Below are 16,928 nucleotides of genomic sequence, written 5' to 3' on the forward strand. Positions count from 1 at the left end.
ACATTTCCAGAAGTTCGGGTCCTTGTCATAAAAAAGATTGCTTGTGTGACCAGTGGGTCAAGTCCACACACCAAAACCTGTCCCTGACTGATCCCTTGAGGACTGTAAAGGATGCTGCATTAGATGTCGCACCCTCGCTAGCCTCTGGTCAGGTCTGGAGAATCGAATACCCCACCCCCGGCTGAGGGAAGAGTGACTTACCTCATCTTCAAGGATCAGGAGTAGCTCAGATCTCTGGGGAAAAAGATGGTTGCATCGCTCGAGGGACAGATACTGCACCTTCTGGGTGCTGCAGAATGTACAACAAGCAGCCTGAGTTCTTCAAAAGGGATCAGGACTTTTGAGCACCTGTGGAGACGGTACTTGCTGCACTGAAGAACACTACTATAATGCAGGAGTGGGTGAGACCTGAAGTGGGCTTGTAGGGCCCCAGGGGGCTCATTGCTGACTGTACTGCAGCACCATAGACACTTTTGACAAATTCCTAAAGAATGAAAGGGAAACTCTTGAGTACGACCTACTAGTGAGCATTCCCTGGAAGCAGCCGCCAGTGAATGGGGAATAACCTATGTCACAAAGAAGACAATAAGACAGGAATTTTGTGTAAGAAACGCTAGAGCTCCGATCTCAAGGGGATTGTGTTATTGCTTTAAAATGGTGTTATTTCTTTGACTGTGTGGAGTTAGAAATAAAATACTTTTTTCTTATAAAGGTAAGTATTTGACTGGCTATTGATTTAATGATAGTACTGTGTGCAGTTTGAATCATGAGTCATGTTCGCTCTCCTGTATCTACCCTCCACCGTCTCACACCCCACCTCCCCCAGAGACTTTGACTGCTTGTTCACAGCTACCACTGACAGTGAAGTGCAGAAGGGAAACTTGGCCCAGTTGCTCCTGACCCATAGTAAATCAGGCCCCAGGACATGAGGAGTAAGAGGTCTCACCCACTCTGGTTGAACCCAGTAGCCCTTGCGTCCCCTATGGCCCTCTGAATGGAGTTCTGACATACCCACTGACAAATGCATTGCTGTGTGAGTCACCTAGCAATTATTATCCTGAGAGTAGATACAATTAGAGAAGCTCTACTTTACTATACATTGGATGTATATCTGTTATCATCAATTATAAAAAGCAGTACACAGCTGAATCCTTGTTAACCACTGGTTTATTTCAAAACTTCCACAAACCATTTATTTGTGAAGATTCTACGTCCGTCCATGGAGGAAGCGTTGTAAGGCACAGAGAGGCATGTGCGTGTAGAAAACTGCGCGCGCTCAACAGTCGAGCAATTATTTTAGCGTGGTCTCCTCCAAAGGTGCACAAAGCACATTGTATGTAATAAAAGACTCCTCAGAGGGCATGCTTTCGTTGTCTATTGTTATCCTGAGAGCTGTCAGCGCTGGCCCGGTGACTCCATGGTTCTGCATTCCTGGCAGTGTGTTTTCAATGGCGCTACGCAGCAGCCCTATACTATAGAAAGTCTGGAGTACCATTCTCTTGCCGAAGGTAAACACTATTGGCGATGGGCATTCGGGAGCGCACACCCTTCCCTCCACACAACGCAAACAACAAAGGCCCTTATTAAAACAAAATGTACAATGTGAATTCATAATACTTGTTCTGCCAGTAGAGCCATATCAGCACCTTTCCACCCCATTGGCTGACCCGCCCCACTCCACGCTTGCCTGGGTCCTTTCTGCATCACGTCATCGCCGACAATGGACTCATTCACAGGAGCGGAAGCAGGCATTATTCAGTTTACAAGGCCTCAGACCCCACTGACAGCTTGAACACCAGAAAATACATTGAGCAGCTTGCTAGGTGATGTGAATAGATTCAAATAACTCTTTTTTTGCAAATATGTTCGCAGTGAAAGAGGTCTTAACGTGCTAATATACATCCTTTCCTATATGTCACTGTAACGGAACAACTAGTGCTTTGCCATGTTAGCAAAATGACACCCCCCGAATGAGCAATACATAAGATACAGCCGCTGAGGGGTTACAATTGTTTGCGCTAATCAGGTGTAAATTGAGCATGCACTAGTGGCTAATGTAATGGTGGCATTTCCCTTCGTCCAGTGAGAGGAACTCATGCTTACACCCAAGCATATTACCGGTAAGTAATCCGAGCAGGATCCTGTTCCAGCGTGCATGTGCTTGATTAAAAAATATCCCCGTTTCCAAACAGCCACATCTTGTGATCCCAAGCGAATCACTTCATCCCTTGCTCCTTAGTTACTTTATCTACAAAACTCGGCAGCGCCTAGCAACGGGGCTAAATGCCGGCGTTGAGAGCAGGGTGAGAGTAGCCGCCTTTGTGAAGCTCAGGGACTCAACTGTGCAGACAGCGCCCAGCTGGGGTGGCTGATTGTGTGCTTCCTTGAGAGTGGAAGAGAGGCTGCTGCTGCCTCTCAGACCCGCTGAACTTTGTTCGTAGGCTGGCCCTCTCCGGAGCAGGGAGGGGAGGAGGGAGCTCGCCGGGCTCCCTGGCAGTGGATGCAGGTTTCTCAGACTCGGAGCCCAGCCTGCAGAAGGAGGGAGCTCAGTGTACCGGCTCAAGGACGAGATATCCTTTCACCCACCTGCCGCACCGGGGGAGTCTCTGTCAGGCACCAGACCTGTACATCACGTACAGAACAAGGACTCGCAAGAGAAAAGACTCATTCCTCTAACCTGCTGCGGGCTCCACGGCTCTGTACATCAAGACGAAAGGGGAACGCGACAAACACACTAGAGTGGTGCATCTTTCAAACCTGCGGCATTGAAAAAGCCAACGTCTCATTAAATTACCCCTGTAAGGTACTTGAAGGACCCCCACACATTTGGATCTCTCCGAACATATTTTGGTTTGCTGAACTTGCTGCGTGCACTCATCTTATTTATAAACCAGGGTATCGCAGACTGAGGATTCATCTTCCAGGTTTGCAACTTCCAAGCGCTAGCTCCACATAACTTCATTTGCTGCACTAGAATTCAACTAACACCAATAGTAAGGATTTTCCTACCACCCACAAAGCCTCAAGCTCAGGATATAATTTATCTATCAAGACTGCTGGTCGGAACTCAGCGGTGCATATGGATTAATCAATCGAGCTGTCGGCAAACTGTCCCAGCTCCGTAAATCTTCTACGGGACAACAGCTCATCTGCAACACCTGAGAACAAGAGTTCATCAACCAAGTTCACTGGAGGGAAGGACTACGCCCACAAACAACAACTTTGAAACCACATACAGGAGCACGGGTGCCTGTAGAACTCCTAGCGATGTAACTTCATACAAAGGATTCATCAACTAAGCCTGCTGCAGCCAATGAGTTGATATCCACCCAAGAACGGGGAATTCTTTAATGAGACATAATCTGCCAAACACTGGTATCAGGGAAGAGATCAACTGTCCATCACAACGGTGCAACCCCAGCAGAGGGATTTACTACTCCGAAGGTGATCATCTCAACAAAGGGAGTCAGTGAGGGTCCTATCTGTACACACTCACTTGCACTCATAGTGAACTGGAACCCATCTTCCTCCTAATTAGTAAAAATACCCCACCTGCCTGTCGTCCCACCTGTTGCATGGGGCCGAGCCTGAACTGTGCACGCTCAGCAGGTCAAGGCCCCTTCATCTTTTCATCCGCCTTCGCGGTCTGTTACCAGTTACACAGAGGTGCTCCACCGCAGGGATTGACTTATACAGTCCATACAGCTTCCAGGGACTCATCAACCCTCCAGTACAAGGCCTGATCTCCCAGGCACATGCCAGTACTGGTCTCATCGGCTCCCCACGACTGATGCACACTTTCCTTCCAGATTCCCAGAATTCGTCTCCTGTCTAACACAAGCCCTGCCCTCCCAGAGCTCAGCCCCGGCGACCCTGGCCCCGCATGCTCTCCAGTAGAAGAGAACTCTTCCCACTGGGCCTTCTTTGCTGACCTGGTGAGGTCCTGAGGAGAGAGAGGACTCTGTGGCGTGCAGATTATTACATAGAGACAGAGAGGAATGGCCGCCATCGTCCTGATGTGCCTTTTTCTCCACCTCCCCCTCCTTTCTTGGGGTCAGGAACCCAAGGCCTTACAGGAGAACCTGGATCAGACAATGCTGAGGCAAGATAATGTAAGTATCTCTTGACCCCTTTACATTCAGCATATCTAGTCTTGATCTCGTTGCGTTCTGCTGTAGGTAAAGCAATCTTTAAAATGCAAAGCCTGTTGAAAGAACTGAGGAAAGGAGAAGGGGCGTCGCACACAGTGTGCACATGTGTTTCATGCTGCAGAGCTCTTTTCTGTCTCTCCGTTTTGCGTCACAGCAACACTTGCGCGAGCCGGGGGAGTGTCACCCTTGTTCGTTGTCTTACTCACTTTTAATATAAACTGAGCTGTTACTCACGCAGGCTTTGCAAGCAGTGAAAGGCGAGCACTATTCTGTGTGACCTCACCGCACCCCTGGCACTCTCCCCTGGGCGCTCAGTGGATGGCTCAGCATGGCGAGGTGCTTCAAGGTGCACGCTCCCGGCTAGGCAGATTTCCCATCCGAGAACGCTGATTGGGCCAATAGTGAACCAAGGCGCGAACCCGCAGACATGCTTCAGTCGAGGGAAGTCTCCTGTATAATCGCTGCTCCTAATTCCCAGTGCAATAGGGTTTCGATGAAATAAATAGTGCAGGACCTAGCTGTCTTTGAGATATTGGCTGTTTTTGTTAGTAACAAGCACTCACATTCGTAGTCCAGTAGGTCAATGCTTCTGGTGCAGAAATCTGTGGACAAGGTGTGGGTTACCAGTAGCAATCCCAGTGGGGTTACTTTAAGCTTTCATCTTTCGAGAGCGCGGGCAGGAGGGGGGGGCAGTACATATTGCATTGACCACCATTTATTTTCATTGAGTTACTAAGACACAAGCACTGTCCAATAAGAGGCAGTAAAATAACTGCTATCACTGATGTAAGGGAGTTCATAGCCAAGTAGAGCGACCACAAGTCAAACAGACATGGACACCCGTCTACAGAGAGTTCAGACAGCCACCAGCCTGGCCTTTGGCAAGAAACTCTACTCCAACAAACCAGCGCTTGACGTGAAAATGTATGAGGGGCGGGGCTCGCTATCCCAGGGTGCCTGTTTGCTGCTGAGAACTAATGGTACTGTCCATGTGTAAGTGCAGCCTCCTGCTGAGATGGACAGGTACTTCCACATTCAAGTTAAATAAGTGCTTGTACTCAGTACCTCACAGTACCGGCCCATTTAAAGCGCTGACACAAACCCTTCTGATCTAGCTCCAGTGGCTTCGCGTTTAGTTGAGGGTGTTTTTTAAAGTTCGAGCCCCCCACTCCCCATAAATGTATAGAAAGGAGACCATCGGCTAACTCTACTGATAGGGAGATGTGTCCCTCAAGCAGGTCTCTTCACTGCTTCACCAAAAACCTCCTCTGTGCCTCCTGAGCACTGTGTGCTCCCCAAGAAGGCACACTTTGATGGGACTCCTTGCTCCCCCCAAAACCGGGGTGAGATTGAGACTCAAATAGCAAAATTAGTGGTCCACATATGCAAATCGAGGCTGTTTTGAACTTGCAAAGTCACATTGTATTAGTGTTGTACAAAGTATGCGAGACTACATGCATTTGTGCTTGTAGGAGGCAACGTTTGTAGTGGTATCAGTGAAATCAGCAGTAAAACCCAGACCACCACACCATAAACAAGCATTTGCAATGCAATGGGTCTCGCGTTTGCTCGACTTAGAGCTATTAGCATTGTAATTTCCTAACTGGACTTTTCTTGCCAAATAAATTGAAAATGAAAAGTAAAACATTTGACATAAGCAAGCCGACTCAAAGCGCCACGGCCTCCATGAGCGTGAGCGCGAAGGAGAGGCACAAAAGGGAAAAAAACGTTTGCTTGCAGTCAAACGTATCAGCAATCATGCAATTATCCTTGTAACAGTGGTGATGGCCAAGGCAGTAACAAAACTGCCCCCAGGAGGGACAAATGTAAAGCATTTACTAATGATAACAAAGGATTTTTGAAAGGCAAGCCCATAAACAAGTGAAAGTGATGGGCATGAGGTGGGCGTGGTTAAAAGCCCACAGATAGATTACAACAGGCCAGAGCGCTGGCTCTCTACCTAAGAAGGCCCAAGAACAGCAAAAATATCCACATACTGACTTGTCAGATCAGCTCTTCTGGTATAGCCAGATTGCCCACTAGGCCAAACCAACCCTGCACAATACTAACACCCAGCACACTGTCACTCCCTCATATGCATTATCACTGATTTCACATGGTACAACCAAAAATTGAGGCACATATGACTGCTTTGGTGGAATTTCCCTTACGCTGGTGTAACCAAGAGTAATTTCATTAATTCTATGTTACTCTTTAACTCACTGTTTAAGCTCACTTGCGTAATTAAGAGTAATTTAGAGAGGGAGAGTCCACCACAAAAGGAAATTTAGAAAACACAAGTGTTCTCACTTCTTTTGCATTTAATGCAATTTCGTAGCACAAAATGCACCCGTGCTTCCATTTTGGACGCAAGGGTGCATTTTTTGCTAAGAAAATCACACTAAATGCAGAATTACTATTCTTGTGTAATTGGGCGTAATTTCGCAGAATTTTGGGGTAATTCCCTGTGATTACGCTACACGCAATTAAGCTACTTACACTCACCCTTAGATATGGCACCACTGCAAAATCTGTCCGAAAAGAAAACAGGCATTTTTGGCTCATTATTGTTTTCCTCTAAGTAGAAGCACAGCTCTAGCCAAGTGTAAACTAGAGAATACTTCAGAGAGGAGGGTGTTCCTGCCAATTACAGTTTTCAGTGAAGTTGGGCATGAATAATTTTTACCTTGATATATATTGTTTTCCTTATCAACGTACTGTGAAGTAAGTCATATAGACTAGAAGGATTGACAGAAAGGAACCTCAAAAGATTATATAACTACAACATAGAAATGTTCTCATCACCCAGCCGTCTCCCAATCTCCTCCCACTCCAATATTACGCTAATAAAAAAAAATATGGCTCCAATATCACTCTGTTTAAATAAAATAGGGCTCCAGCGAGAAACATGCCCTTACAAATACACTGAGTGGCTCACTATGCCTAGGTATGCTATATTGGAAAGTAGGACTTACTTTGTGGCAGCCTTCACACTCAGATTGCAGCCCCATGCAATGTGAGGAGGGCTAATGCACTTATCAGTACTCAGGCTATATCGTACAGGAAGTCCCGCCTTCCAACATGGCGGTGCCCATGCATCAGTTAGCAACTTCTTTCACCTGACATTTTTGCAAATCTCCACTGCTTCCTTCGAAGCCAAAAAACTGTAGAAAAAGCGCCCTGTGGGTCTTACTCGAAGGGATGCACTGAGTCTGGAGGAGAATACGGGTGGGGGGGGGGGGGCAGAAGTAGGAGAGGATTCGTTTAGGAACAAAATCATATACTCTCTTGATTTTTCTTTGACTAACTTAATGGTTGACCACTTACCATCATATATATTATGAGCAACTACTGATATTATGAGCAACAGATCATTTAGTTTGAGTTGCTTCCACGTTTAATTCATCGTATATGTTTTCATTGAATGTGGGTGCCAAACACTATGCCTGCCATGGCTTTCTTCAATTCCAAATTTTACTTTATGATTCTTGTGCTACTGGGAGCCACGAACAGGATGCGGAATTTAAGTTGTCAAGCATACAAAAAGATGCTGAGATCCATAGCGACAGATGGATGTCAGGCAATGCGCAGTAGCTTGTATAAATATTTGTGTGTTCTTCTCAAGCTTGAAGCAGATGGATAGCATATCATATTTTTGATTTCTCCTGCCCGTTTATGTCTTGGCCCTCATTGGCTCTCTGCAGTCTGATGTGTCATAACAACCCTCTCCGGCATCCGCGGCCCATCCATAACTTTACTCACACCCATTCCAGTCTCCCATGTTATGACAGGTCCTCTCCCGACGCTGAAGTACAGGCTCCCGGAGATGCTGGTTTACATGACGGTTGAGGGCTAGTCAGCTATGGGACCAGCACCTGGCTTCCATTAGTGAGCCCAAGAGTGACATCTCCTACTGGGAGCGAACTTAAGCGCTGCAGGTGCGAGTGAGAGAGCAGCGGAGATGCTGGTGCATTACGTTAGATGTGGCCTATTGTGTACAGCATGTAGCACAGAAACGCCGGCGTCTCGCGCTGATGCCGGAGCAGCGCTCATTTTATCTGCTGGGGACTAATGGAAGCCTAAATCAACATGTGAACCCAGCACGCGCGCAGTTCCCCACAGCAAGCCAATTGACCAATTTTCGTGCAAATGTGTTTCGCCTCTAATACTATTTTTTGCTGCAGCTACTGCTACTTTTATTACTTTGTTTACACTGTTTTTGCAATACCACGCCCCAGTACCACTTTTCTCACTACTACAACTATGCTAATGTTCCTCCTCGGTCTACACTGCCATTACAAGAAGGACTCCTCCTACTGAGACTAGGACTACAACTAAAATTAATACTATTATTACCTTAAGCATGATTTCACTGTTTTTGAGGCTGATTCACAAATGAATGTAGATTACTACGCAGGGTACATTATACCTCACTCACCAAGCCCCTGGGCATATTAAAGGGAAAGCTTGTGTTCCTCTGATACCTTAATATTATGCGTGCGGATTGTAAACAATGTGGACAGTCCAAAGGCGCAAATTTGTGCACTGACACATTTTCTTATTATGAAAGACATTTTCCCAAGCACATAAATCCCTTCTCCAAGACCCGACAAAATATAGTTATGCGTCTGATCTTTACCCTGTAGGAACTAAAGTCTCTTGACGTCTGTGAAGCGAATCCAATCCTTGTCACTTTGTTTGTCCAGGAGGTTCCTTTGTTTTGACTTTTGTGTCACCATTTAACCCAACACTCATCCCAAGTACAGCTAGAGCCACAAACCTAAGGCATGGTTCTCCATTAGGGACACCTTTTGTGTGCCCCAAGAATAATATCACACTTAAGTTGTCTTCCCACCCAATAGTCTTGGGAAGTGGTGAAGGGGAAACTAGCTCCAATCGGCTCCTTTCTCCAGGGTTTTACTGGTGCCAGTAGTCTGTAGGTTTTGGTGCGGTAGCTGCACCTAGGGACAATAACTGCTGGCATCTCCGTAAACAGTAAGTCCAGTGTCCTTAAAAAAATGACCCCTTTGTTTTTAAATTGAAGAATCAATATTGATGTTTATGAATATTATGTGCTCCGGTTTTACCATATTGATTGCAAATATCAGGAAGATGGCTCATAATGATCTTGAGTTCCCCAATATCAATGTCACTCCGCTGGCATACCTAGTGGAATCCTTTGGGGCTAAAATAATTTCCTAATGGGACGACACACAGCTCCCCTTCACCTTTAATAAACGAGAAAGTACTACACCCGACTTAATTAAACCCTATTTAGCTGCTGTCTTTCGCTGGAGGTGCCTCAACCAACTGAAGTGTAATACGGATAAGGCCGAAGTTCTCTTCTTCAGCCACACTTTACCTTCAGCTTGGCAGACTCTTTGGCCAGAGGGTGTTCCCCCTTTAGGCCCGCAATTGGAAGTGGTCAAGATCTTAGGGGGTCAAATGTGACAACCTCCTGCCCTTCCAGCATCAAGTCAATGTCATGGTAGGGACCTGTTTTGGTCTCCTCCATATACTGAAAAAGTTTCTTTATTATAGCTCTCTACCAGCCAGGAAAACATTTCTTCCCACTCATCCTGACCAGGGTGGAGTATGCAAACATGCCTTTCCTTGGCCTTCCTGATTACTTAATTAACAGACTTCAGGTGTTGTAAACGCAGCAGCACGTTTGCTCCTCAATCTTCCTGTGAGTACTTTCCCGCATCTTTATTCCCTGCATTGGGTCCCGGTAAGGAAATGCATTTTGTTCAAAGCTCTTGTATTTATCCCTACAGCACTATATCAAACTGGTCCTAGTTATCTCACATCCAGAATTCGGCCTATCTCCTGGCTAAGAAACTACGTTCCTCAAACAGGTCATTAGCTAAGGTACCAAAGAGATGCCACTCAAGAGCGGTTGGTTGCTCCTTCACATATTTGGGTCCCTATGCCTGGAACAAGCTCCCTCTTGACCTTCGCCTAGATGAATCTGAAACTGTCTTCCATAAAAGGTTGACAACATGGTTCTTCTCTCAAAGCGTAATGCCTTTACCTGTGAGTCTTAGCACCGAGACAGTCTGAGGAGTAGTAATGTGCTTTATAAATCTTGTTTCATCATCATTATCATCAGCACTTATTATTAGGAATAATTTTTAATGATTGCAAACATCTTTAACATTTAAAATCGTGTGGCAAGATGGAAGATGGTGGGTGCCCAAAGAGAAATAACAAGAGCAGTCCATCCCTGACTTTTCCTTTATTGGTCTGCATTCCTGCCTGGGGTAATACACAAGATCCAACCTAAGTAGGCATTTTTAATTTAAATTGCCCGGTCCAATCTCAGCAACAGTTCACACAATGCAAAGCCTGTCTGTCCCAAAGCCCCTGAGGATGGAAACTCTGCCTTATCGAGGTTGGTTGGAATTTTGACTGTGCCAGTGCACTTGCCCTGACTATAAGTGGACTGATGCACAACCACCCTATACTGTGAATTTAAACGTAAGCCACACCCCAGCTTTTGCAAGAACTCAGCCAACTCAGAACTGTGTGGACCATACCAAAGTACCTCCTGAATGTGGATCTGTGTGCTTCTTGTTTCCTCAAGATCAGGACTTAGCCTGAGGGCCTGCTGGAGCTAATCTGACTTCCCTGTCTACCTTACCTGCTTGGAAGCAACCACCCAGCTCAAGTAATGCAAAGACTTGAACAAAGAGCATGACAAAGCCATCTGAACCCTTTTCCAGAGACTGGAGACTCCCTAGAATGATTCATCATCAAGAGCAGGCGAGTTGAGCACACCAACTCCCTTTGCCACTTCTTTCTTTCCTATTTTAGTTCATCATTGTAGGCCGCCCTTCCTAATCCCTTTCTGTTATACACCAGCCTTTATATGGTGTGGTATGAGCATGTACCATCCCCATCTTCAGTAGCATGAGTGCCAGCCGAGGTTTCGCAAGCAACATTTGAGGGGTCCTTGACCCTGTCTTGCAGTGCAGAGGTCAAACACTCAGCTGGCCTTCATGCTAACTGTATTGAGATAGCTTAAAGAGGACAAGAGTGTACCTAGTATGATTCCTTCCCCGCCTGCACACTTTCATCAGCATCTAGAACTACCACCCCGTATTGTTGAGCCACAGCCCCACAGCAGATCCACCTACCCAAGTTCTAGAGAGATCATTTGGTCAAGAGAGGTAGACACCCACCCTTAACCATGTGGTAAGCATAGTCTTCTGGTTCCATAACAGTTTTCTGTGAACAGTGACACACTTGAGCCTGTTGTGTTAGAATATCTTTCCTCCTTTAGATTTAATCTTTAGAATTTTGTATGTTTGTAAGACTTCTGGTGTTTGCAAAGAGGCATCCATAAACGGTGTTTAAAGAATTCTCATGTGTAGGCTTTTTATTAACAGCTTAGTGCTTATGATCAGTTTTCCATCGGGAAGAGTATCTATTACGTGTAACTTTATTTCCTAGTATTATAGCCACATTTGTGTTATTTTGTTACTTTTTATTAGATTGATTTTCATTGTTTATATTTCATTCACCTTACACATATTTTTATATTCTGAAGTATTATTAAAGTGTTTTTGAGTATAAAGTAATCACTCTGGATTGAAATTTACATTGGCATTGTACCAGTAAAAATTCAGTTGAACCTTTCTTCGACTTAAACTTCACATCAGCTTCTTTGAGTTAGCCCTTGACTCTTTGAAAGAGCTACCCAGAATGTAAAAGTGGTTTGGAAAGACAGTGGTCCAAGCCCTTATTACTTCTAGGGTGGCCTGTGCTAATGTTCTATATTTGGGGCTTCCTGATTATACAATTGCTACACTGCAGGTTGTTCAGAATGCTGCCGCCCATTCGTAGGCTTGTCAGACTTTCATGTCTTCTTATGTGACCTCACTGTGGTGGCTACCTGCAAGGAAGAGAATGTTTGGAAATCTCTAGTTATGACTCACTGGGCATTCTCTACGGCCAGTCCTCAGTATCTGACAAGAAGACTATGGGGGTCATTATGAACACGGCAGGAAAACCTGCAGTGTTCATGCTGGTGGTCTTTTCACAGATCGCCAGCCCCCTTGAGACCCCACCGGCCGTATAATAGACATTTGGCTGGGCCGGCGGGCAGAAACAGAGTTTCAGCCTGCTGGCCCAGCAGAATGCAGGGCCGGGACATTGCCGACGTCTCCACATGGAGCCGTCGTCAATGCCGATGTGCGGCAGGTGCAGCAGCACCCATTGCACAGATCACTGCCAGTAAATCGGGCAGTGACCTGCGCGACGGGGCACTACACGGGGGCCCCGGAGCACCCCTTCCACCAGCCTTTCCCTGGCGGGGAAAACCGCCCGGGAAAGGCTGGAGGAACAAGGGTTCTCTATCCGGAGGGTGGTGCTGCTTGCAGCGCTGCCCTGTCGGCAACAGAAATCCACATAGTCAGGCTGTCTGTCGGCGGAAGCCTGGTGGTGGTGGAGGGCCACCTGTGGCGGTCTTCCCTTGTTGTTTATATGGCAGTCCAGACCGCCATGCCAGTGGCAGTAATTTCCACCGCCGCCGGCATGGCGGTCTGGACCACCATGTTCATCATGAGGTCCTATGTCACTACTCTCCAGCTAGAGCTTTAATCTCCTCTCAGTCATTTCTGGCTGGAGTCCCTAAGATCAGGCAGGTCAGAAGGGGTGGTCTCCTCTTGTCTGTCTGGTCAGGAAGGCCTGGAATCAGCTTCTGTGTCAACTCTGATCTCTAAGTCTTTATTCAAGAAAAACTTAAAATCTAGTTATCTGCACTGGTTTAATTTTCCTCCTGCTGTTATTCATTAGCACCACAACACTCACAGGAGCATCTATACGCTTTAGAAAATCTCTTCATTCATGATATAATAGGAGGACGTGCCAAAGTACTGGCCATTTAGTTCGTATGCTTCTCCTGTATTTTCAACATTTCTGAAATTATTTTATGTGCAGTGCTTTAAAGCATTCAGCATTTCAGCAACCCATCTTTGGATCATGTACAGTCTGGATTTAATCTTCGTAATAGGAGCCTATGGCAAAGGTGATACCAGTGATGGCATTGTTATGACTGCACTTTCTGTTAGTTAATCTGTTGGTGGAACCTAAGAGTAACATTCAGCTTTTAAATGCATCTGCTAGCAGAGCATCTCACTACATTACATATATATATAATCAATATATATATATATATATATCCGAAGTACAATGGACCTATACTTAGCTGTCTACACTTACATTGTTGGTATTTTGGTTTTCAATATTTTTGCTGCAATATTCTTGTACAGTGATGTTTAAAATGCAATATTTAGACGGAATATTCTACATATCAATTTTCTGAAGTTAATAAAATAATTAGCACATATTTTTGGTCATAGTAATCCTGCTACACCCCGTTATACTGGTGAAAATATTTTGTACTGTTGTGTATACATTATTTATCATAGGCACCTGGGGGTGATTTCTGTCCTTCAGAACTCCTATCACAATAACTTCTGTTAAGATGTCTGATGACCCAAACGAGCGTTTGCCCTCGCCGTGAGGGGTCATGGTGCCAGATAAATAACAAGAGACCTGCGGATCATCTGAAACTAGGGTGGTAGGAACAGTAAAAGTTGCAGGTTGTGTCTCGGAACGATTAGCACATGCATTGGGTTGTTAAAGTACATTTTGTTATTGAATACGATATGGAAGTAGCAGAGGGCACACTTCTACTGATGTGTTTTATGATCAGATTTGCCAGAGGTACTTTTTGCATATTTCATAGAGATTGCTAATGTTTATGGGATGCAGCTAAAAATCAGAAGCACCGCATTTTCTGATTAGGAGAACATTTCTATTCAGAAGCACTTGAAATTTACACTGAATATAATTCACAAGGGTTTAACATTCTAGAGAAACAGAGGTGAGTGTTTTAAATTTCCGGTCAAGAATAACACACTGCCCAAAGTCACCATCCAATGCCAGTAGCATGGTTTCCTGAATAATAGCAGTATTGTAGGATGCCCAGCAAAGCAGCCACCACGTTATCATCAAACATGGTGAACGACAATTAGCTAGAATTAAATGTCACCATCAAGCTGGTTCTTTGTTCTCTAGCACGATTAATTAGAAGATTGTACCAGGCTGTCTTTATCAGCAGTGACTGCTCTATCAATGCTTTAGTACATACGCATTTCACTTAGACAAGTCCTTGAATCTGAACGTGCACCCCCTGTGTTGGATGTTTGGTATGATCTTTCGCTAGGACATGCCCCACAGCTGCAGGCGATGCTATTCAGTAATGTACACAGGTGTGGCAGGGCGAAAAACAGAATTGATGCCAAATGACAACATCATTGGACCTCTGTATGGACAAGTTCTTTGTTTTAATACTAACGTTGTTGTCAGAGCCGAAGGAAGGCTGCCACACCCTCAACAGACGACGCTCTACCTCACCTGGGCCTGACTCACTCTAACATCTCAGACTACTCAGATATTTGTAGCCTGGCCAGCTATCCGTGCTACTAAACTCAGTGGTTGTAAGGGATTAGAAAGAGCCATATTTTAGAAGGCCCTGAGAGGAGGCCAAAGGGGAGTCTCTGAAATCTGGGCACCTGCCCTTGAAACCTTTTATTCTCATCACTAGCAATGTATTTTTACAGAGATGATCTGTGAATTGAATCGCACTAAGATGGATTTAGGGGTTGGGTTGTGACTGGTGAAAGACGGTGACTAGAGGGCCCTGTGAAACGTAGTCCTCTGCAGCAGGGCTGCTTTCCTCGCTCCCTGCCACAAAACAAAAGTCTCCCTTTGGTGATGAGAGAGAAATTAACCAGTTCACCGCCATGGGAAGGAAAGCCTTGGCCCCTCTGCAGACCGTGGCAAATGCACGAAAGTGCCATAGCGGTTTTTAAATAATGGCTATTGAATGGGACACATATAGTTGAAAAGGTTGCACCAAGGGCATATGAAAACTGTGTGAGTTCAGGTGTGCGGAGTTCTAACGTTGCCAGATGCGAGATACTAGTAATTATAAAACCCTATGTTATCCTCTGCGTTACAGAACGAGAACATTGTACACTCAGGTATACTAGAAACTTAAAATCAAGAAATGGCAGATCCTGATTGGCTATATACATCTGACGTGAGACAACTGAGTCCATGGGATGCATTCATCAGCTGGGTTGACTTGCACACAGTGTGGTAAATACAAAAACAGTTTTACAGTGTGCCAGACCCACAGTAGAGACATGGCCTAATTGATTGCTAACCACCACCACCCTAATACAGTACTGTGTGTCATCTCTGGTGGGGTCATGATACGCGAGACGGATTGTAGTGCATATGGCTCAGCTAGAAGGGGAATAGATTCTTACTTTAGGGTGCACAAGGGTCATTCCGTTTCTACAATCCACCTGGTTCCTCCTGCACAAGCTTTCATTTCTACGTGATCACTAGGGGTGTAAGGCAAGCCGCTGCAGCCCCTGTGTGTGTGTGGGTGGGGGGGGGAGGGGATAGGGCGAGTAAGGGGCTAGCCTTCAGGACGGTCCCGTTTTTGCACAAAGCCTATGAATATTTGTGAGATCCTTGTGATTCGAGGGTCCCTTATCATATTCCAAAGGGGAGCCCCAACATTTTGCGTTACACCTCTGGTGGTCACTCCTTATTCTTGCTTCCCCACCACAGGCAAATTGGTGTCCTAACTACATTTTTGAGGGAAAGGGCCAAGCTCTTTCACACCTCCCTGCTGTGGGCCTAGTGTGCTTGCTGGATGCCGTGGAAGAGAGTTCTTGGGGGCTGTTACCTCTTCCACCAGGCCACTCTGCTGCCGTGAAGTTTGGGAAGAGGTTCCACTCTGAATGAGTCTGATATCGACAGCTGCCACTTTGGTGTGCGAGAGGCCACCTTTCCCAGGGCCATCAGCACTAGCACAAAGACCGATGTATGGACAAGGCCTTCCCAGATCACCTGCAAACGGGGTGGGGGGTAAGCGCTGTCTCTCATCCCCATAAGATGGATCGTTGTGTTACTCATTCTCCAAATAGTCCAAATATGTTTTTAGTGAACAAAGAAAGAAGGCTCTTCATTCTAGGCACACTCCCATATTTAACAAAGCAATACTGTCCCCATTCAGACAGTTACACCAGCCAATGCCAGTTTCGTGAAGCTTGGAGTGCTCAATGTATTGGTTGGTGATTCTGTACTATGTGCATTGGTGCTTGTGCTGCAGTGCTCTATTATTTAATTCATCCTACAAGGATGAAGGATTATCCATGGCCTATTTTAAACATTAGTGCTGATAAGCAAGTCATTACGATTTTCATAGCTTCAGAGCTGCACTGTGTGTGTGCATGGGTGGATGTATACATTTACAAAAAATAAGTGCCAGTGGCCACATTTATTCTTAGGAATCCATCACCCACTATCAACATTGGGGCCACCCAAACCTTTGGTGCTCTACCCTGCACAAGTTATTTAGGTTAGTGGCAGGTAACCCGAGATTTTAAAATTGTCACTCATTATGCTTCATGCTACACGGCTCCATTAATTCGTCATTGTCTGTCTGCAGCACACACTTCGATGGTGAAAGAAGCTCTCCATTGTAAAACCCAAGACGAATTATGCATGTGGTATTTCCAACAAAGACCAAGTCACCTCTCATGTCATGCCGTATTTAATATGGCTTACTACCAGACTATGGACATTTATATATCGACCTGTCAAAAAAGATCACTGCCATAATATTAACTACTAGAATGCTGTGAGGGTTAGTGTATAAAGGTATGTGTAGGTTTACTATAATTAACT

General features: G+C 45.5%; 1 protein-coding gene across 1 annotated transcript in view; it reads left to right on the forward strand.

Annotated features, from left to right (window-relative positions):
• The first annotated feature begins 2,313 nt into the window (after positions 1-2,313).
• ITIH5 (inter-alpha-trypsin inhibitor heavy chain 5) overlaps positions 2,314-16,928 on the forward strand; it is a 264,995-nt gene continuing 250,380 nt past the window's right edge. The window contains exon 1 of the mRNA XM_069229267.1: positions 2,314-4,112. Within this exon, the coding sequence (XP_069085368.1) occupies positions 3,999-4,112 (114 nt within the window). The 5' untranslated portion in view covers positions 2,314-3,998. The remainder of the gene's footprint in view (positions 4,113-16,928) is intronic.

The sequence above is a fragment of the Pleurodeles waltl genome, chromosome 4_1 (assembly GCF_031143425.1).
Source record: "Pleurodeles waltl isolate 20211129_DDA chromosome 4_1, aPleWal1.hap1.20221129, whole genome shotgun sequence".
NCBI lineage: Eukaryota > Metazoa > Chordata > Amphibia > Caudata > Salamandridae > Pleurodeles > Pleurodeles waltl.